Source organism: Haliotis cracherodii, unplaced genomic scaffold, assembly GCF_022045235.1.
Source record: "Haliotis cracherodii isolate W230 unplaced genomic scaffold, xgHalCrac1.p SCAF_5, whole genome shotgun sequence".
Taxonomy (NCBI): Eukaryota; Metazoa; Mollusca; class Gastropoda; order Lepetellida; family Haliotidae; genus Haliotis; species Haliotis cracherodii.
The window spans coordinates 5,824,755-5,848,043 of record NW_027266308.1 but is presented as its reverse complement, the minus strand read 5'-3'; the positions used below and the strand labels follow the sequence as shown (position 1 = coordinate 5,848,043).

General features: G+C 39.2%; 1 protein-coding gene across 1 annotated transcript in view; it reads left to right on the top strand.

Moving 5' to 3' along the window:
* LOC139442243 (cyclin-dependent kinase-like 4) overlaps positions 1–23,067 on the top strand; it is a 36,613-nt gene extending 13,546 nt beyond the window's left edge. Inside the window, exons 2-10 of the mRNA XM_071223027.1 lie at positions 5,362–5,547; positions 7,124–7,245; positions 10,450–10,522; positions 13,340–13,430; positions 15,772–15,972; positions 16,337–16,419; positions 18,233–18,289; positions 19,122–19,277; positions 20,691–23,067. Coding sequence (XP_071079128.1) covers positions 5,362–5,547; positions 7,124–7,245; positions 10,450–10,522; positions 13,340–13,430; positions 15,772–15,972; positions 16,337–16,419; positions 18,233–18,289; positions 19,122–19,277; positions 20,691–20,807 — 1,086 coding nt within the window. The 3' untranslated portion in view covers positions 20,808–23,067. The remainder of the gene's footprint in view (positions 1–5,361; positions 5,548–7,123; positions 7,246–10,449; positions 10,523–13,339; positions 13,431–15,771; positions 15,973–16,336; positions 16,420–18,232; positions 18,290–19,121; positions 19,278–20,690) is intronic.
* Positions 23,068–23,289: the final 222 nt, after the last annotated feature.

Below are 23,289 nucleotides of genomic sequence, written 5' to 3'. Positions count from 1 at the left end.
AACAAGTCTAGCGAATTATTTGAACAACATGAAAGAACCTTTTTTCATCATGTTATTCACGAAATGTAGGCCATCGGCCCATGTTGCCACAGTGCTGCAGACATTTTTTAAATTTCTTTTCTCAAATTATTAGCATAAAAACATAAATATTCCCATATTGTTATATAATATCCGAGCTGTTTAAAGAAATTAACTTGTTATATTTATGTAACTTAGGAAATATAATACTTATTGGGGACAAACAACTTAACTTGAAAGAACTTGAGGACAAGTGTGGGGGAGTTGAAGTGAGTGAGTGAGTATGGTTTTACGCCGCTTTTAGCAATATTCCAGCAATATCACGGCAGGGGGCACCAGAAATGGGCTTCACACATTGTACCCATGTCGGGAATCGAACCCGGGTCTTCGGCGTGACGAGCGAACGCTTTAACCACTAGGCTACCCTGCCGCCCCTGGGTGAGCTGAAGACTACACCGCCATTGTATATATTATTTCAGCAAAGCTTCACATTTTCTATCCATGTAGGGAATCGAACCAGCGTCGATTACGACGCTTTACCACTAGGCTACCCGTCCCTTCAACCTAGACCCGCCTGCATAACACCGAGGTTCTTATACGACGGCAGTAGCCTCCCTGCCTTCAGAGACATTTGTTTTATATCCGTAGCATATGTCACCTGTATCTCTATTGATATAGAACAACCCCATTGTCTGTAAATTTTTGCAACATCACACGATCACATAAACTTAAGAAATAGTATAATATGTAATTATAAAACAAAAAAAAGGTGTTTATGTGTATGATTTTTTTTTCCGGTTGAGTTTTATGTTTTTCCCACTCGCGGACATGTCTGGGGAATAGAACCTATGTCTCCGACAAGTCGGTTGAACTCGGCTACACCAAACTGCGTTTTAAGGATGTTATCAGTTGATGAACGTCGCGTGCTAATTACTACCCAATGAAGAAGGAAATACCCGTTATAAAATATACTCTTCAAAAAAAGAAAGGTACAGGTAGATTTTTAGTAAATTTATTGTACCTAATAAAGTCGATATATTTCATTTAATATCATAGATACAAATATGAAATTTTGGAGCTCGATAGTCACATGTTGTCGTTGTACAAAGGCATTGAAAAATGCTCATTGTCATGTCACATAAGGCCACAAGGATGCGCTGAACTCAGTATCTCGTGTGACCGACCCGGGCAACAATCACGGCTCTGCATCTCCTCCGCACTGACTGGATAAGTGAACGAATTCTGTCCTGCGGAATTCTGCGGCGCCATTCTGCTTGTAACGCGTTGGTCAGTTGTGGGAGTGTCTGTGGCATGTTCTGACGTTGACGTACACGTCGATTGGGTTCATCCCAGAAGTGTTCGATTGGGTTGAGATTTGGAGATTTCGACGGCCAAGGCAAGACGTTGATGTTTGCATTAGGAGGGTCGTCTACCGTGACACGTGATGTGTGCGGTGGAGCGTTGTCCTGTTGAAACAGCTCCCTCTGGCGGTCAATGATTGGAAGAAGGTGAGAAGAAATTGATTCATGTAGCGATTTGCTGTCAAATTTCCCTGAACCACAACGAGTCAGGTCTCGTGGTGTAGGATATGGCCCCCCACACCATGACACCACCGCCACCGAATTTGTCGAATTCACATACGTGGCGCAAAACGCTCATTTCGACGACGATAAACACGTTGTCTTCCATCTCGCCGGTGAAGAAGAAATCGTGATTCATCGCTAAATCACACTCGCCTCCAGTTTCTCAAATTCCAAGGCTGTAAGGTATGGCACCAACGGAAGTGTCGCTGTCGATGGATGCAAAACAGGGACGATAACTGGTCTTCTGGGTCGGATTCCAGCCTCGCGAAGATGGTTCCTGCAGTGGAATTGAACTGTGTAAATTGGTAACAAAGGCGGCAAATGGTGCTGTGGTGGACGTTGAAGTGGCGTGCAACAGAAGACTGCGATTTCCCTCTTAGAATACGTCCTATAGCGATGTTCCGATCAATGTTGACAATCGAATGACAAATAATTGGCTTATGCTTGCTTTTTATAGTCACTACCACGAGTAACGAATGCCCTAACTTGCACGGGAATTTTGCTTTACGGATTTCCTTTATGACATTTTTGAACAAGTGTGAAAAGAATGCCGTTTAAGACATTGCAAATCGACAATGGGTGCGTTTTGACACACCATTTGTCGAATATCAGGCCAACAACATTTTCCAATAATATATATCCAGTTTATACCGGATTTTTTGTGTAGTTAGGTTCAATTAACTACATACTACCTGTGCGTTTCTTTTTTTGAAGGGTGTATGTGACAAATTTTCACGACCATTGTGGTGTCATCCAACTGTTGCAAGCCTCCAATCACTTAGAGAGAGCAACTTACTCGCTCACCCCGGGGACTGTAACAGTTCGAAGCGCTTGCGCACTCTTCCAAAATGGCGGCGCAACCACCGCTTGGTTGCCTTGACGTAATGAAGAACGTAATTGAAGAGGCTCGATGACGAGCTGATCAAATCTATGACTACTTTGAAGATGTGGATACGACCGAGGATGATGGGGTGTCAGCTGCCTTTGCTCATTTCCTCGTTGATCCAGTCAAGAATTTCTTCTTCCGCTGTCAAAGTCAGACGCCATTTTGGTTTGACAACGAAGCGACCTAAGCCAGCGATTTTTTCGCTTGCAAGCGGCGTAAAGTTAGCGCACTGTTGTAAGGCGAATCGCTGTACATCGCTTACAAGCGATTGGCGCTTTGCAACGCACCCCTATTGACGTCGTAAAATGGACGACGTTATTTTTTAAAGGGAAGTGTCCAGGGAGTTGTTTCCCATAGATGTTTTGTTTTGTTTGTTTGTTGCTTAACTCCGCACTCAGCAATAGTCCAGCTATATAACGGCGGTCTGTAAATAATCGAGTCTGGACCAGACAATCCAATGATTCACATCATTAGCATCGATCCACGCATTTAGGATACGATGACATGCATCAACCAAGTCAGCGAGTCTGACCACCCGATCCCGTTAGTCGCCTCTTACGACAAGCATAGTCACTTTTTACGCCAAGCATGGGTTGTTGAAGACCTATTCCACCCCGGGTCTTCACGGGTCTCCTATAGATGTAACTGGGCGACGTAGATAAACGCAATGCTCGAACGATCGCATCCAAAATTGGAAGAGACTTGACAATCGGTACTTGAAGAGGTACAGACATTCGACTTGACAATTGTGAGAATATCCAGGAAATACCAAACTCGACTCCCTGTTCATAAAATGTACTTGTCCGACGTTGATTAGGTCGGATAGTATTCAGGGAATCATAAATTATTTAAATACGGGTCAGCGATAGAAACTAACAAGTTTAGTCCACTAGTCCTTATAATGATGGCATATAGTAAAACCCTTACAAAATGTCACATTTCTGCTAGTCCTTATGATACCTTAACTGTTGGGCAGTTTGACAAGGATAACGGGACTGGTGCCAATTTCTACCGCCGCGGGAAAATATTTTTAAAGCTTGTACATTTTATTAACTCCTTAAAGAGGTTGTACATAATGTTGAAATTTCATACAGGAAATAAACGATTCGTGTCTTTTTATGTATCGTACAATAAAACACTGCGCCCCTCATAGCTTATTCTCCCTGCAGTGTTTTATTGTACGATAAACAACTCCCAATCATCGTATATTTCCCAAATAGAGGGGCGGTCCGGTAGCCTTGTGGTAAAGCGTTCGCTCGTCACGCCGAAGACCCGGGTACTATTCCCGACATGGGTACAATGTGTGAAACCCATTATTGGTGTCCCCCATCATGAAATTGCTAGAATATTGCTAAAAGCGGCGTAAAACCAAACTCACTCACTATTAAACAGAGAATATTATACGAATGTGTCATACTGATTTTACGAAACAAGTGTCTGAATTCTTGTACTTTAATACATTCTTACACAAGTTTCGTAAATAAGACATGTGTATGACACACATTCTAGTGTAATGATTTCATTACCAAATTATTTCTAATCCTTTTGAGCTCCCCCTAGAAAAATGATCACGACCGCCGGCTGAAAAAAACACAATTGTCGAATGACGTCAACAATTTTCAGCTATGACTTCGTTTCTAGTGTGACATCATTCCGGCCTAACGTCACAATAAGATTCGAATGACGTCAACAATGCCGTCCGGATGACGTAAACAATACACATTTTATAAACTCAGTTATTTCTAACACTATGGGTAATAAAAGAAAATGTTGACATGTTTTACATATTAAAAAACCAACATATTAATATCTGTCTTTTTATCAACTGAGGGCATATTTGTTTTCATATAGGTGCCTATGGTCAACGTTAGGCTATCTCGACCACGAATGCAATAGTTGTCAATCTTGGCAGCTGTCAGTGCTGTTAATATTAACATTTCTCGAGTGTCCGATATTAACTGAAAACAACCCATTAGTCACGTTCTATCGAAAACAATTTAGGCCTGTATGTCGTGATACCTTCGCAGTAAACAATGGTACAATGACTATCACAAAAGCCGGCTGATGACTGATAGCAATTGTGGCCTTTCACGTTTAGCATAACGTTGCTAAGGTGACGACCTTTTGACAACAAACAGAAACCTACGCACTCTTTTCTATATACGCCACGAAATGTAGTCCCATTACTATCAAACACTATAAACATTAATTTAGGATGATTTACTTGTAATATGAACATATGTCGAAATATACCAGTTTTCCTAAATAGATGTACTATGTGTTATTGAATATAACAATTGTCATGCTACATATTGTTTGCGCATTGACACAATAATTACAAATACAAGATGGCGGATGTTGTTGACGGAATTTCTTCTAATGGCTTCAATATCGTGTTGAAAATGTAGAATACGAGGCGGTATTTCGCCTTATTGTGTAACACAGGTTTAACATTGAATTGCTTAAAGTGTTATTGTTTATTAAGGCTGTGTATTATTTAATTTGGATGTGTTTGGTGTGTTTTGAGAGGTGTGTTTTGAAACGTTCTTGAGTGCTGTCACTGTATATTCAACCACTGGATATCAAAGCTACCTCTCACCAACATGACACCGCTAAAAAAGAAGAATAACTTATAAAACAATATCGGGATAATAATCCTGCTGAAAAGGAACACTAACGTTCTGTGGATATGCTGTTTGGAAACATACCGGATATATATCCTGTCACTGGATCATGAACCAGGAATACAGTGGGAATACAAGAGCTTGTAAATGAATGATTCATAATCGTATGCGATATATAACATCGTGTTCAGTATATTGAATCAGCTATTTATTGTGAATAAGTGCCAAATTTTCCGTTTGAATTTTCTAGTCTACAAAGAAATCAGAAATGGATAAGTATGAAAGAATAATGAAGATCGGAGAGGGCTCGTATGGTGTTGTTTTCAAGTGTCGTCACAGAGAAACTGGACAGTTGGTGGCCATTAAAAAATTCGTGGAGTCTGAAGATGACCCTCAGATCCGGAAGATCGCATTGAGGGAAGTACGGATGCTGAAGGTAATCAAACTGTCAAACTTATAATTCGCGTATTAGTTGTCTACAAAGCCAAAACGTTGTGAAAAGGTATTTTTATCAACAGTGTACATTGTTTATGAATGCATGTTTGGTTTTAGATGACAGATGATAATTGAGACCAATACAATATTTACGCTAGAATTGGCTGACTCTAACACTATAGTATGCCACGCACATGTATGGGTAACAGTACACAATTATCTGGGTAACTTGTAAAGTAGCCAGAACCAAGATGACAAAAATTCACATGTTTAATGTTGATCATCAAGTTGGCTTGTAATTTGGGTACATTTGTATTGGTCTGACCCGTGAAGATCCGGGGTAGAACAGGTCTTCAGCAACCCGTGCTTGCCGTAAAAGGCGACTATGCTTGTTGTAAGAGGCGACAAACAAGATCGGGTTGTCAGGCACGTTGACTGGGTTGATGCATGTCATCGCATACCAGTTTCATGGGTCGATGCTCATGATGTCAATCACTGAATTGTCTGGTCAAGACTGGGTTATTTACAGACCGCCGTCAAATAGCTGGAATATTGCTGAGTGCGGCGTTACACAACAAACAAATTATTGATCTCATCCTCGACAAATTGACTAAAACTTGTAAATTATATATTTGGTATCCATATTCGTCTGAAATAGAGTGCAGGGTTAACTCCAGGAATTTTCTGACATGGGCCCTTTATGTGAAAATTTCAAATACTCCAAACGTACGCACATACAGCACAATGTTAAAATGCCCCTTTGTATTTGAAAATATGGGCCTTTTTCCAAATTTAGGGGCTAAAAGCACAAGGCCCCACCCTAGAATTATCCCTGAGAGTGCAATGCATTTGATACAATGCAGATAACATCCATTGTCTAGTTGATAGAGCATAACAGATAACAGGCCATGCCAACAGTTGTTGGCCTTTTCGGCTCCCAGGCAAATGTATAATTTTAGATTCATGGAAAACTTTAAATACACATGTTCAAATGGCTGAAACTAGTCTTTCTTTCTTATACTTGCATATTATTGACTAAGAACGTTACAAAGAACAAAAATACAACTATGTGAAAACACAAGTCTGTGACCCAAGATGAATTGTTTAACATTTGAATCAATCATGTTTATCAACATCTCCTGGTTAAATCAGCTAAAGGCAAAGATGAAACTCTATCTAAAAAACTCCAAAATGAGCCTTTTTGAGATGTTGACTCTTACCTAACCATTTAGTGCTGTTCAAAACATGCAAGCGTTGAAATCAACAGTGTCTATAATTCAGTCTGTGCCAATTACCTTTGAAGATGTATCTATGCATCATGCAAGGGTTTAGTGTATTCATCATGAACTACGGGTTAGAATAGGTCTTCTTCGGCAACCCATTCTTGTAGGAAGAAACGACTAACATGATCAGGTGGTCAGGTTCGCTGACTTGGTTGATGCATGTCATCGTGTCCGAACTGTGTAATGGATTCTGACTGACATTATGACAAGAATGACACCCGTTCGTAATTGTACTAATCCTGGTTGTACTTCATATCACCTTTGCTAAAATATCATTTTCTTGTTGTCTTTCAGCAATTGAAACATGAAAATTTAGTGTCATTGCTTGAGGTGTTCAGAAGAAAGAAGAAACTCCACTTGGTGTTCGAGTATGTGGATGACACACTCCTCGGCGAACTTGAGAGGAATCCAAGAGGGTACGTAGTAGGGCTGTTATGATTCACTCGCGTTTTCAGTGAATCAAACTGTATCCATGAATTGAATTCGTTATTCGTGGCCACTGGAATCGAATATTTATGAATATGCAAGCATTTACATAAAAATACCCATAAGAACATATTATATGCATAGATTTCTTCAAAAGACAACACTCTTATGCTATTTAGTTTGACAGTGTAGTGGCCACTGAATAACTGCAGTATATAAAACTGGCTCCCACAGTAGATATCGCTTGGAATAGATTAAGCAATATCTACACTGTAGATATCGCTGCAATGAAAATACATCACAATGCTTTGCAGACCATTGTGCTGTCACTGGTTACCATGACGTCACAATCAAATGACATCACTAATGGCTCTGCTACTGAAGCTGTTAGCAGTACTTTTTACACTGAAGACACTGCTAATTACTGTCTACAAATTGAAAAAGTTGGAAAAATGATGTTGGAAGATAAGTAAAATCTCACCCGAGTGTCTTTTGATATCAAATATATCAACACGAGTTGATAAAAGTGGCAAAAATCCTCGGCAAGCCTCCTTAATTTTCCACTTTTATCAACTGATGTTGACAAATGGTTGATATATTTGATATCAAAAGACTTTCGGGTGAGATTCTCTATATAATATATTAATAATTAACAAACCATGTCAAATAATTTATGTTGTTATTGCTTCACTGTATATAACAAATAATACATCAGCTGCTGACTTGTTATTGTATTCGTGAATTAATATTCGTATTTGTGACCCTATATTTGTGATACAAATCGTATTCGACTCTTAGTGTATTCGTTGGAGCCCTTGTACGTAGACACAAGACACGGTCACAACACATTGCCCAGTTAAGGGGTGTTACGATTTACTCCCATTTTCGGTTAATTATCAGCTCTTGATTGGTATTCAGTATTCACAACTTTCAGAACAGTTAATTTTTATCAAACACGAAAGAAACTAACAACATGGTTTCATTGAATAAAAGCCCACAAGTTCTGTATTTACCATGTTTACAATCTGTATATGTCGCACATGAACCCAAAATACCGAACACGTTGCATGGCTGTGAGACCACATTTGACTTTCAAGAGAATTCAAATTGTAGAATTAAGAACTGCACTAATATTGGTCACCAAACTTAATCAGTAAGGGTGTGCAGTGTTACCTGTATATGGGCAAATTGAGGTTCATTCTTTACGCGATACGTATCACAATATTAATTTTTAATGCGTGGTATATATGGTGATTTGAAATTGTCATTTCTTTCATGTGTTTAATGTTATACTCTTGACAAATACCGTCAAAATGTTTCCGTTATTCCAAAATGCAAGTTCGTTTCCGTTATTTCACAATGCGAGTTCTCCAAGATAAAGATTACCTCCCTTATGTGCATGCCGCTCGTACATCTCCGTCATTAACACAAAAGATTCTGGTGAGGTTAGATGTTTAATATGTGAAAGCACTTCCGTCTAAAATAAACGGACAGCAAAATTGAGGAACCAAATATTGTACTATTGTATTGTACGATTGCTTTTCTGAATTTAAAATTTAGGTTTATACAATATATCGTGAAATGTCTCGCAATACAGCCTTGTGAATCACAAAATATTGTGATGCACTGTTAACCTCTAATCATGCTAATACCCATCGCCTCCGTGGTCTTGTGGTAGAGCGTCCGCCCGGAGAGCGGAAGGTCCGGGGTTCGATCCCCGGCCGCGTCATACCAAAAGACGTTAAAAGATGGTACTTGTTGTTACCCTGTCTGGCGCTCGGCATTAAGGGGCTAAAACAAGGACTGGTCGGCTCGGAGTCAGTATACTGTGTCTGAGTGGGGTATTCATGTTAAACTGCGGCATGGTATCTCAGTGAGCTAGCACTATAAATCGGCATCAGTCCGGGCTAGTACAAGCAGCCACACAAACACACACACGTACATGCACGTCGCTATATAAGTGCAATAATCTTGAACGCGACGTTAAACCCCATTTCACCTCACCTCACCTAATACCCATCCTAAAAAATTATAGATCAATAGTCAATTAGTTAATTATTTGCGATTTGTGATTGTTTGTGTATAAATTTGCCATACATTTCGTTACGACACTTTGTGGAATTATAATACCTTAATGAAACGTAAGCTGGCCTCTTAACAGATGTGTCCATTTCTGAAATATTCGAAATCAGTTTGCTGTACTATCTTTGATTTTTTTGTGAACTAGTGAGTTGTATAAAATAACTGGATTTTAAGATAAAACAACTAGTCCCTCTAGACTCTCACTGGTCTGAGAATACTGGCTGTATCTATTCCTGATAATCTACCCCTTTTGTTCTTGGAAAAATATGAATCAATTTCGGATATACTGGGAATTTAAACAGATTGCACATCTTACTAACATGTTTACCATTGCTTAATGGACATGGAGCTGCTTGGGTCGGTCGGTAAAGTAGGGGGGAAATCAGTGCTGTTTCTGTTTGAACATGTTTAAAGGACAGCATGTTTAGTATTTCTGTGGTAATCAGAGCTCCAGATTGGTGTTGTGGGTATTTTACCCATGCATTTTAAAATCATTGGGTATCAGTAATTCGATCTGGGTATTCAAATTTCTGTTACCCACTAGTTTTTACACATGTGGGTATTCAAGTTAAATATTTAAAAACACTATTCATCTAGACCCTGCAAACTGGTGTCGTGTGGGTTCAAGAGCTTTATAGGACTCAAAAATACCACGATACTTCCACAAGAAAGTGTGATGGCAAATGATCATGATGTAAGTGTCATCGTGGAGTTTGGAAAGGTTGACGGGATGCCCGTTTATGGGTGGCCCTGGGTGTTTATAGAAAGGAGTGAGTGAGTGAGTTGGATTTAACACCGCTTTTAACAGTATTCCAGTTATATCGCGGCATGTCAGCTTAATGTGGGAGCAAAGCCCGAAGTGATGCAGGTCTCGGACGTTTACCACTTCGGTGAAACCCACGAGCACGGGTATGGTGCTGACAAACCTAGAAACATAATCGGGGCGAACAGGGATTTGAACCCACAATCATAGGTTTCTGGCGTGTCCAAGGGATGCAACTCTGCACAGCAAATCACAGCGCCTTAGACAACTGGGCCACTTGTGCCCCCGGCAATACAAGTAATGTCTACTTATGTCTTTTATCAATGTCATGTTTTCTTTCTATTTTCAGGGTAAAAGAAAAAGAAACCAAAAAACTTGTATATCAGGTGATTCAAGCAGTCAAGTTTTGCCATCAACACAATGTGAGTTGACCTGCTATTATCATGATGATTGTGTTATATGTTATTATTGTGTTAATAACACATAGCATCTCAAATTATTCAAATCTTCCCCCTCCAAAGTTCGTTTTGGTTTGACCGCACAAACTGGAAATTCTACCGTGAATTTGATGATTGGTTGATTCTGATTGGTTAATCAGTGCTTTCAAATGCTAATAACCAGCTGATTGAAAAAGGTGATTTGACAGCTGAATCACTGCTCATGCAGAAGAAATATATATTAATACTTTTTTATTATAGAAATTAATTTCTTATTTTTAACGATAAGAGTTAACACAATAATACATGAAACTATGGGGTTTTTCCAGCTCTACCAATGTGTTAGAACTTTTAATGTCAGTTCTTCTTTTGAATTACAAATTTGAAATTCCTGACAGTTTTTGATTAGGAAAACTACTATTCATTAGAGGTATGTGTATAGGCCAAGGTTTTAATACTTAAAGCATTGAGATAGGAAAAGAGGTCAACTAGCAGACCAATACTCTGCATGCTATGATAATAGCATTCAGCTTGTTGGGAAGCAGTTATTATTTGTGCTGAATATTCAGATTGAGGTTATTTTTTTAAAGAAGTTGTATTTTAATTATCTTGCTCAAAATTCCAGGACACATTTTATGCTTACCATGGTTACAGCATTAGAAAATAGCACTGGTCCTTTAGTCCTTGCCAAACTGCCCAATAGTTAAGGTATCATAAGGACAAGTAGAAATTTGCCCTTTTTAAGGGTTTTGCTATATGTTATCATTAAAGACTAGTGGACTGAAACTGTTAGTTCTACCACTATGGTTACAAGGATAAGGATTAAATGTATACTTTTTTTGAAACATTTGTTCTCACACATCCTTCTCCTGCTTGTCAGGTGATTTTCACTTCTGTGGCATTTCAAGTGTTGTTTGTAACAAGTTAATACAGTCTTTTGAATGTAAAAGGGCAATGGTATCTGCAAATTATACATAGCCAAGTCTGCTGTCACTGTACCAGTCATTATTTGAATCAGCAGTGTATTGTCTTTGTTATGGGGGTTTTGTCTTTTGTTTTAACACCACGCTCAGCTTTATGACAGCGGTCTGTATATAATCAAGATTTGACCAGACCAACCAGTGATTGATATCACGAGCAACAGTCCGTGCTGTTGGGGTATGATTGTACGCAAACATCCATGTCATCGACCCTACTACCCAGACCATTCAGTTGTCTTGTACAGCTAGCTTTTGGGGCACGGGTGGCCCAGTCGTCTAAGGTGCCGCGATTCGCCATGCAGAGTTGCGTCCCTTGGGCACGCCATAAACCTATGAATGTGGGTTCGAATCCCGGTTCGCCCCGATTATGTTTCTAGGTTTGTCAGCACCATACCCGTGGTCGTGGGTTTCACCGAAGTGGTAAATGTCTGAGACCTGCATCACTTGGTGCTTTCCTCCCACATTAAGCTGAGATGCTGCGATATAACTGGAATAATGTTAAAAGCGGTGTTAAACCCAACTCACTCACTACAGCAAGCTTTAGTTACTATGGACCTATCCTAACCAGAATTCCCATGTGGGGTATTGTTTTCAAAAGGATTAGACAAAGCAGGAGTTGCCAGTGAACATGGTGTAGCTTGGATTATTAACGTTGCTGTCGTGTGTGTAAACAAGATATATATCAGCTGGTTGTTGACTGTGGCGTTGGTCTTACCTGGTAGTGGAGGGTCGCTGGGGTGGACAAGTGGTTAAAGCTTTCGCTTTTCACGCTGAAGATCTAGGTTCGTTCTCCACATGGGTACAATACGTGAACCTCATTTCTGGTGTCCCCCCATGGTTGTATTACTGGAATATTGCTAAAAGCAGCTTAAAACCTTGGCATTAAGAACTGGTCGGCTTGGAGTCAGTATACTGTGTCGAAATAGGGTATTCATGTTAAACTGTGGCATGGTATCTCAATGTGCTAGCACTATAAATCGGCATCAGGCCGGACTAGTACAAGCAGCCACACACACACATGCATGCACATCGCTATATAAGTGCAATAATCTTGGACGCAACGTTAAACCCCCTTTCACTTCACTTTAGACAGTGCTATGATTAAATTTTAACATGAGGATTATGAAGGGGAGTACAAGCAGCTGATAACATGGTGTTGTCTTGATTAAAACCCCATGAGTTTCATCATTAATTTTGGACACAGCTTGAAGACTTTCAGTGTTCATTTCAAACACAGCTCGGTATGCATGGTTTATATATGTAATCTGGCATCTGTATTTTATTGTTGATATCGTTTAATATTTTTTTCGGATAAAGGACCCGCCAGCTCTAATTTTTTAGAAAATGAAAAAAAATTAATCAGACTCAATTTTTTTTTCCACCAATAGCTGCATAGTTAGTTATTTTTTTTGTTAACATCACCTTTAAATAAAAACATATGAATTTACCGTTGTAAACTAGTAATGAGATACATAATCAATCTTTGTTGATCTTGAAGCCGAACATGAATAGCCTCCCTTGACAATTGTCCATGTTGTAAGTCACTAAGTGGTAGAATTTTTATTGTTTCAAGGGGTTTTATCGTCAAAAATGGCGGTCTTTTGAGCACAGAATATGTTCATAAAGTATGCCAGAGGCATTCTGCATTAAAAAATATGCATCTGGCTTTCTTTTTTTCCCCTTCCTCCAACCCTGGACTTTGGGCTGAAAAAATCTGTAATCCTAAAAATAAATAAAGCTTGGCCTAAAGAGTTTGGTGACATTGACTGTGATGTTGATTTCAGGCTAACATGTGGTGATGCTGTTGTATATTTCATTGCAGGCTATTCACAGAGATGTAAAGCCAGAAAACATCCTCATCACAAGACAAGGAGTCGTCAAACTATGTGATTTTGGTTTTGCAAGGACAGTCAGTAAGTAGTTAGTAGTATTAGGAACAAACTTCAGCTTGTTGAGGTAATTGACTGTTTGAGGGCTGCTCTGTCTAAACTTGAGGGGGCGGTCGGGTAGCCTAGTGGTTAAAGTGTTCGCTCGTCACGCCGAAGACCCGGGTTCGATTCCCGACATGGGTACAATGTGTGAAGCCCATTTCTGGTGTCCCCCGCAGTGATATTGCTGGAATATATTTCTAAAAGCGGCGTAAAACCATACGCACTCACTCTAAACTTGATATTAGCAGAACTCCAGATAGATGTAAGTTCTGTAAAGTCAGGGTGGTCGGGTAGCCTAGTGGTTAAAGCGTTCGCTTGTCTCGCCAAAGACCCAGGTTCAGTTCCCGACATGGGTACAATGTGTGAAGGCCATTTCTCGTGTCCCCCGCCGTGATGTTGCTGGAATATTGCTAAAAGGGGCGTAAAACCATACTCACTCTATTAAGTCAAGTGAATTATTAACTGTGAAAATAATAGGACAGACATAAGGATGATAAAAAATAGGGGGCCAAAGAAACAGGTAACATATTCGACGTAATAAGCACCCAGCTCTAATAAGCGCCCACGGCGGTATTTGCTAATATATTGGCTAGCGAACAATCCCAATTAGCACCCTTCTGATTGATCAATGTACACAAGACTTATTTCTTTGTGTATAATACGTATGTTATATGCATCCTTAATTATGGGAAATTAAATTCTGGAAAAATATATCTGTCGTATATAAACATTTCAGGCTGTCGTTTTTCACCAAAATAATATTCTGATAAGAGCCCCCTATTTCTGATTTTGAGAGAACCCTGGGCACTTATTATGTTGAATATGGTATATTCTTCACGGGGTCACTGACTTGAGTCTCTTTACAATCTGAAATTTTTGAAGGACTAAAAGAAAATCTTTACGGAAAATGGATTTTGGATGTTAGATGAACCTACTATTCTAATCACTCATCTTAGGTCTGATTGTTGCAAAACTTAGGTCATTGGAATAGTGAAGCAAGGTTACCATGATTACAGACAAGAGATTACAAGTATTCTCACTCTTTTTGTTTGTTAACATAGCCTTGAAAATTAGGGCTGGGACAAGTCCAAATTGATTACCCGACCCTACCCGGGTCCCCACTGTAGGTCCCAAGAGATAGGTACAAAATGTCTGATTGGGAACGTTTGACCGTACTCCTGGCAACATGTATTTAGATACAGGTTTAAAATGAGCTGGACAGGCATACACTGAAGTTGACTGAAGTTTTAACTTTATTCACACATATAAGGCAGAAGGAATGTGTGCAGAGTTGGAGAGAAATGTGAACATTTGTCACTTTTAGTGTAACCATAGAGTTTTAGATAATTTTTGCCATTAAACAATATAATCATGTGACTAACCACGGGTCCGGGTAGTCGTGTGGGTACCCGGGTCCTATTCAGTACCCGCCCGACCCGAGTACCTGAGTTACCCGTCCCAGCCTTATTGAAAATGTTACTTGATTTTGAACATCATGAGACCAGTGAAGATTCCGGGGTAGAATAGGTCTTCAGTAATCCATACTTGCCGTAAAAGGCGACTGTGCTTGTCGTAAAAGGCGACTAACGGGATCGGATGGTCAGGCTCGCTGACTTGGTTGATGCATGTCATCGATCCAAATCGCGTGGGTCGATGCTCATGATGTCAATCACTGGATTGTCTGGTCCAGGCTCAATTATTTTACAGACCGCCGTCATATAGCTGGAATATTGCTATGTGCGGCGTTAAACAACAAACAAGTGAACATTTTGATGGTCATACAAATTCAGATCCTTTTCTTTTGAGATTCAAAATTTGTGGATGTGTATAAGGGCTGGGACGAGTCCAGATTTACTACCCGGGTACCTCCCTATTACCCTATCCTACCCAGGTACCCACGTCCCCATTACCCAACCCTACCCGGGTACCTCCCTATTACCCGACCCTACCCGGGTACCCACTGTAGGTCTCAATAGATAGGTACAAAATGTCCGATTGGGAATAGTTTGACCATAGCCCTGGACAAAATGTATTTAGATACATGTATAAAACGATCTGCCCGTGCACACACTGAAATTGACTGAAAATTTATCTTTATTGAAACATATAAGAGTCAGAAGGAATGGATAAATAGTCAGATAAAAATGTGAACATTAGTGACTTGTCGTGTAACCATATAGTTTTTGATCATTTTTGATCATTTTTGATCATTTTTGCCACTAAACAATATATCACAAGACTAACCACGGGTCCAGGTGTGATCCTCCACATCCTCCTCAATCTGAGATTGTTTTGATGCTAAATTTGGATTTTGTGTTCTCAGCAGGCCCCGGGGATGAGTACACAGACTACGTGGCCACCCGGTGGTACCGGGCCCCAGAGTTGCTAGTCGGGGATACACAGTACGGTCCCCCCGTGGATGTGTGGGCCATCGGCTGTGTGCTGGCCGAACTCATGACAGGAGAAGCCTTGTGGCCGGGCCGGTCGGATGTGGACCAATTATTCCTCATCAGAAAAAGTCTAGGTAGGTTTTGATATTATTTATTCAGGGTTAGAACATGTAGAAATCAAATTACATTTTCACTAGTCGGCAAATATCTTTGAGTTGGCATCTATGGGGTCCTGAGGTCCTTGGGTTTTTCTGCTAGAGTCTTTGAATGTAGCTTTTCGTGGAACACTTAAATGTTCAACATTATAGACAAGGGCTTCAAGCATGTTTAGCGCCATTCATTATTTAGAAAAGAAAAGTGATTTACATATTAAACTGTTGTCTCGAAGATTTTGTTTTCTTAATGATTTTTTATCATGTTTAAATTAACAGATAATGTTTATTGTCACATGTTTAATCATTATGTTATTATAAGTACAGTGTATTGGGTTTTTTCCAGGGGATTTACTGCCTCGGCATTTAGAAATATTCAACAGTAACAGTTTCTTCAAGGGGATGACAATTCCTGAACCAACACAGATGGTAAGTTGTACTTGGATGCAACTGCAGGATCTTCATCCTGTTCAAATGGCATCCTCATCATGTGTCCTCTGGCCATCACGTTGTGACAGTTTTATCCTTCTGATGTCATTGTTTAACCTTCTTTGATAGGCATTTAGAAGTTGGAGTACTAAGTAAGGATAAGAATTTATGGATGAACAACTTCTTTATTACAATTAAGAGCGACGTTTCGGTGTAGGTTCTAACTTATCGCTTGATAAAGGTGTTAGAACCTACATTGAAACGTCGCTCTTAATTGTAATAAAGAAGTTGTTCATCCATAAATTCTTATCCTTAATTGTTTAACCTACTCATGTTGATTTCTCTAATGTACGTAACTGTTGTTACTGTTAATCCACCACCTACTGAATATATTCTGTACCGTTCTCTTTATTCAGTCTTGCTTGACAATGGTGGAAGGATCTATACTGAAATGTTGCCTTTACACTAAATAAGAAGTTGTTGGAACCCATAAACTATCTCTACTTTGTCATCCGTCAACTTCTAAGTAATGCCTATCAAACAATTCACGCCATGCAATACCGACATCCAAGGGAGATAACTTCGTAAGACTTCCGACCGTATCCCCTCTAAAAATATATATGTCTAAAAAGATTGAGAGGCAATGCATATATATAGAACTTTTGGAGGGGGTATGTGGCAGAAGTCTTTCCGATAACTTCTTGGCTAATATTGGCTATATAGTATCTACAAAATAAATACATAAAGGTTACACATTCTGTGTAAACATATACAATTCTTTAACATGTTTAAGACAGAAATTAATGATACGTTACACTCTATGTCTTAGACAAAAATAAACAATGCATAACATGTAAAAACCTGAAATAAAATTAAAACAAATATATATACAAAAATTACATCTCATGCCAACTATATTGCTGATACGCTGTGTTCAGTTTTACAGCCAACTGTGTTGCTAATATGCTGTGTTCAGTTATACAGTCAACTGTATTGCTAATATGCTGTGTTCAGTTATACAGCCAATTGTTGCTAATATGCTGTGTTCAGTTATACAGCCAACTGTGTTGCTAATATGCTGTGTTCAGTTATACAGCCAACTGTGTTGCTAATATGCTGTGTTCAGTTATACAGCCAACTGTATTGCTAATATGCTGTGTTCAGTTATACAGCCAATTGTTGCTAATATGCTGTGTTCAGTTATACAGCCAATTGTTGCTAATATGCTGTGTTCAGTTATACAGCCAACTGTGTTGCTAATATGGTGTGTTCAGTTGTACAGCCAACTGTATTGCTAAAATGCTGTGTTCAGTTATACAGCCAATTGTTGCTAATATGCTGTGTTCAGTTATACAGTCAACTGTATTGCTAATATGCTGTGTTCAGTTATACAGCCAAATGTATTGCTAATATGCTGTGTTCAGTTATACAGCCAACTGTGTTGCTAATATGCTGTGTTCAGTTATACAGCCAACTGTGTTGCTAATATGCTGTGTTCAGTTATACAGCCAACTGTGTTGCTAATATGCTGTGTTCAGTTATACAGCCAACTGTGTTGCTAATATGCTGTGTTCAGTTATACAGCCAACTGTATTGCTAATATGCTGTGTTCAGTTATACAGCCAACTGTATTGCTAATATGCTGTGTTCAGTTATACAGCCAACTGTGTTGCTAATATGCTGTGTTCAGTTATACAGCCAACTGTATTGCTAATATGCTGTGTTCAGTTATACAGCCAACTGTATTGCTAATATGCTGTGTTCAGTTATACAGCCAACTGTGTTGCTAATATGCTGTGTTGTTTCTTGACAGGAACCTCTTGATTACAAGTTTAAAGATCAAAATCCTATTGCAGTCCATTTCTTAATGGTAAGATTTCATCTTTATAGTGATGTGTCAAGTTTTTGTGATATGTAAGTTAAATGTTATCATATGGTTATTCTAAGTCTCAAGAATAATCATAATATGTCCTTATGGAGGGGGCTGGTCAGGTAGCCAAGTGGTTAAAGCGTTCGCTTGTCACGCCGAAACCCCGGGCTCAATTCCCCACATGGGTACAATATGTGAAGCCTATTTTTGGTGTCTGGTGTCCGCTGTGATATTGCTGGAATATTGCTAAAAGCGGCGTAAAACCACACTCACTCTATTAAGTTCAAGTGAATTATTAACTTTGAAAATAATAGGACAGACATAAGGATGATAAAAAATAGGGGATCAAAGAAACAGGTAACATATTCGACGTAATAAGCACCCTGCTCTAATAAGCATCCATGGCAACATTTGCTAATATATTGGCTAGTGAACAATCCAAATTAGCACCCCTTCCAATTGATCAATGTACGCAAGACTTATTTATTCCCGTATAATATGCACTCGTGTGTTATATGCACCCTTAATTATGGGCAATTATATTCTGGAAAAATATATCTGTCAGCATAAACCCCGAAAATTATCTTTCAACTATTTTTTCCCCAAAATAATATTCTAATAAGAGCCCCCATTCCTAATTTTGAGAGCGACCTGGACTCTTATTACGTTGAATACGGTATGTCCTTTTTCAGACATATGTGAACATGCCATCGATTGTTCATGACATCACTTTGATGTGACACAATTTCAGCATTATTCATTAATTCTGTTACCATGGAGACTTATACACATGTGTCGATGGTATCCTACAAGAGGCAAGTGTCTGTTGCAGTGTTGTCTGTTAATGGACCCTGACAAGCGCCACACTTGTCAGCAACTCTTGGAACACAAGTACCTGGACTCAACGAGAGAGGGGCTCGAGAGCCGGCCAGTACATCGACATCATCATCATCGCTTCAGGCGGCCCCCAGTACAGAAACAATGGGTAGTAAGTCCACTTTTGCCTTTTTCAATATTTACACAGCCGTTTCAGCCATGTTGGTGAACAATCACCTGGCTAGAAGCGGATCCAGGACCGTGAGATGCACACTATACCCAAGTCATGATATCTCCACATACACGTGACAGGCTGACATGTAACCTGCTGAAAAACGAGGGGAGTTCTCAATCTCATTAAAATCAGATCTTAGTTCTCGCTATTGCCAAACAAAGATCTAAGGACATCCCATTACGGGTCACGTCAGACAGACCTTGCGAGAAGTTTGACCGACCAATGGAATGATCTATCAGAAGGCAGCTTTCTCGTGCTTTACAGCACTAATTTCAAATTACGCTTCGAAACATATTCTGACAAATCCTTGATTACAAATTTGAAACCTGAACAAAAAACATACTGGAATGGCTAATAGATGGTCTAGATTGTATGGATTCAGTCAGTAAACCCGTAACTATCGTTCGGAGTTAAAAGTTTTCGAGGTTGCATGATTAGAAATCACATTCTGACTGTCACTCCCATAATCTGGTAAGCGATCCTCTGATTGATCGGATGAAAGGTCGTTCTGACATGGCCCCTAATGGGATGTCCTAAGGTCTTTGTTTAGCGGAAGCGAGAACTGAGGTCTGATATTAATGAGATTGGGGGATTTCTGTGTTTAAAATTCAGCATGACAGTGAAGGGGTCCTCATTATAGCTCCAGTGTTAAAAGTCAAAGATGTATGGGGATTCAAATACTATGGTAACAACCCTCCTTAATTTCCAACAGCTTGTCAACTTAACATGAATGTCCTTCATTCTACTGTTAGAGAAAAATATTATAGGGACTACTTCCTCTGTTTTATGGTCATAATCAGGATAATAGCGATTTATCAGATGCTTCTGCGACTTGATTATTTGTATGTCATCGTACACTTAAGACACTGTGGTTGCTCATAACATCAATCACTGGATTTTCTGGTCCAAACGTGATTATTTACTGGCCACAGTCTGTAGCTGGAATATTGCTGAGTGTGGCATTAAACAATTCACAAATCCTGCTATTTGCCATCGTTGCTGCCTTTCTCCAATATTAACCTCATTCACACTCTGAAAATGCATGCTTGTCGTAAGAGGCGACTAACGGGATCTGTGGTCAGGGTCGCTGACTTGGTCGATGCATGTCATCGTATCCCAACTGCGTCAATCGATGCTCATGATGTCAATCACTGGATTGTCTGGTCCAGACTTGATTATTTACAGTCTGACATCATATAGCTGGAATATTGCTAAGTGTGGCGTTAAACAACAAACAAACAACAAAAAAGAACCATGGTTAGCGATTCCTTAAGGACATGGTAACACCCAATTTGGCAGATCAAACTCCATTTTAAGCGAATATCATCTAACGATATTATCAATTTCCAGGTTCCATCACTGCCAACCCTGCAGCCTAATCCTTTGTCGAACTCTCCAAACCCAGGGAACATGGGAAGGATCCCACGTTATGCGAACCACAGAGGCGACCATCTTCCCAACATCTGAATTTTAGGCCAAGGGTGCAGTCGTCCGGACGGCAACTGAGGGGTTGTTCGTCCGGCCAGCTCCTGGTGGCCTCGTCCTGTTGTCTGGGAGCAACAGAGCATGTGTTATTTTGCACTGTTTTGCTTTAAAAAAGACAGAGTTCTGCTTGTCAACTTCTTATTCTACGCACTAGGATCTTGTGAAGGTGTTGCTTATCCTGGCTTCAGGAAGACGTCGGCGATACATCCTGTACACAGTGTCTGCCAGGAATAGTCAGGGCACTGGATTCATGTTGACAAGGAAGACTGACATAGGGCCGTCAATAATAATTGTGTGTTTCCCATCTCCATGCTTGGCTTCAGAACAAGTGGGTTGTGGGTGAAGAAAATAAAAAAATATGCTTTGGGTTGAGATCATAACTGATAATTTGTGTCCACAATTTGACATGTAGCAGTTGCTTTGTCAAACTTTAAAGAAAGAAAATCTGGGTCTTCAGAGATGGAAACAAAGCAAGAAGCAGAGTTACTTCCCTTCTTTGAATAACCCTTACTATAAAATACGGATTTGATTTTTTATGAAAGGTAATTGTGTTAATCATTTTTTGTCACGGCATAGAATCAAGTGGACAAATGCATGTAAAATGTTGTTTGTCCGGCAGGATATGAGAAACACACAAAAATACAGATAGCCTAATATGACAGTCCTTATTCACTGCTCTCTGAATTATGTACATTTTTATTCACTGTGTGAAGCAAATAATCCTACAAAATCTCTAAAATATGACGTCTATAAACTTAAAATAAGGCAATTTTTTAACTAGTTAATATTTATTTTATTGCGCATTGCTGATGCGTTTTTGAAATGTTAAAACAAAATAGGTATACATTAAAAATAATAACGAATGTGCATAACATTGAAAAAAAGAATGTTCTCAAAGTGAAAGTAATATTATTTATGCAAAAAACACATGGACTCCCTGCTTGTACAAACCCTCCTGCAACAAATATAAATATTTTTATTAAATTATCCTTGTAGGTTTAGATAGAGGTATATTTCGTTGTCCTCAGGTGATCGTGTAGCAAGGCAAAGCATCGTTAAGGAATATTTTATGACCATGTGGAAATGTTGCTAGCTTATGTCCAGTTCCGAGGTCGGCACACACGTATAGTTGCATGAGGTCTCATTCCACTTATGCATTCACAAGTTTGCTTACAAACATCCAATCTCACGAACCGTGATTTTCCGATGTTGGCAGCACTTCCAATCCATTTCATGTAGCTTGTGTTACCATGTGTTATTGTTGTGTCATGATTGTGTTTCTTATGGCTAATTCTCTATGCGGGTAGTAACCACTGTGCCTGACCTGATCAACATGTTTGATCAACAATGTTTGATCAACAATGTTTGATCATTGCCAGAGGTGATTGGAAATATTTCTTTTGTTCTGTATGGTTCAAATGATGACCTGACAATTTACATGAATCGAAAAAGTCTGAGATCCAGACAAAGTTTAAATTCTAAATTGTGTTATTATTGCTATTTATGTTAATTTTATCGGTCTTTATTATTTTTGTAACAAATCGTTTTCAAATTGGTCTATGATTATCAATAGGGACTACTTCGGAAATGCAGTTTGAAATACGTTATCAGAAATTGGAGTATTTCTTTTTATGATTTGAATTGGTTTTGACGACTTTTCTGTGTATTTCATGAATGTGTACTTTTGGTGTGTATTGACACTTAGCTGGCTTTCTGGGGGGTAGTTGTGTGGCCAAAGAAGCTAGCTTGTTGCACGTGTTAACACCCCTCAACAACCTGTTGTCTCCCTCATGACAAGGATTTGGGTCAATGTAAGGGGTAAAATTCCCAGTCAGAACCTTAGATGTTATAGCATTTATACTACATTGGATTTCCATGGACATCTGTATTTATTGTTGATAAATGTCTGGAAATCTTCACAAGTTCACTCTCACACTTCATCACTGTAAAGGGAATCACAATATGCAACTTCAACACCCACTCAAATCACAATACGGTTTTCTAATAAGAAGCACTTTTTTAATAATTCTTGATAATCAGCGTTATTATTCATAATTCATGTGAAGAGTATCTTCTGTTTCATACTTATTAACAATGAGCCATGTTGGGTTGGTTCTCATCTCGTCTCAGATTCTTCTTTTGTGACAATCTCATTGAAATCAGATCTTTTACCCTGATTGGGTACCTCTTTTCATCAAGATTTGACAAACTCGCCATGTTAGGTCGTGTGACGTGAAATTTCTGATTACCGGTAGTTAGTGGAAGCTTCTGAATTGTTGGTGCAAGCCAGCGAAGTATTCGAAGTAGCATGTCTGATTTCAGTATCTAGAAAACAGACATAAACAGGCAGTTACGAATGGAGATAATAATGACAGGGCTGATCTGGATATTTTACACCTTGTCCTTTCTGTGTACTATCAAGGGAATATTTGCATTTAGTGTGGGTTTTGTTAAGACTGTTAAA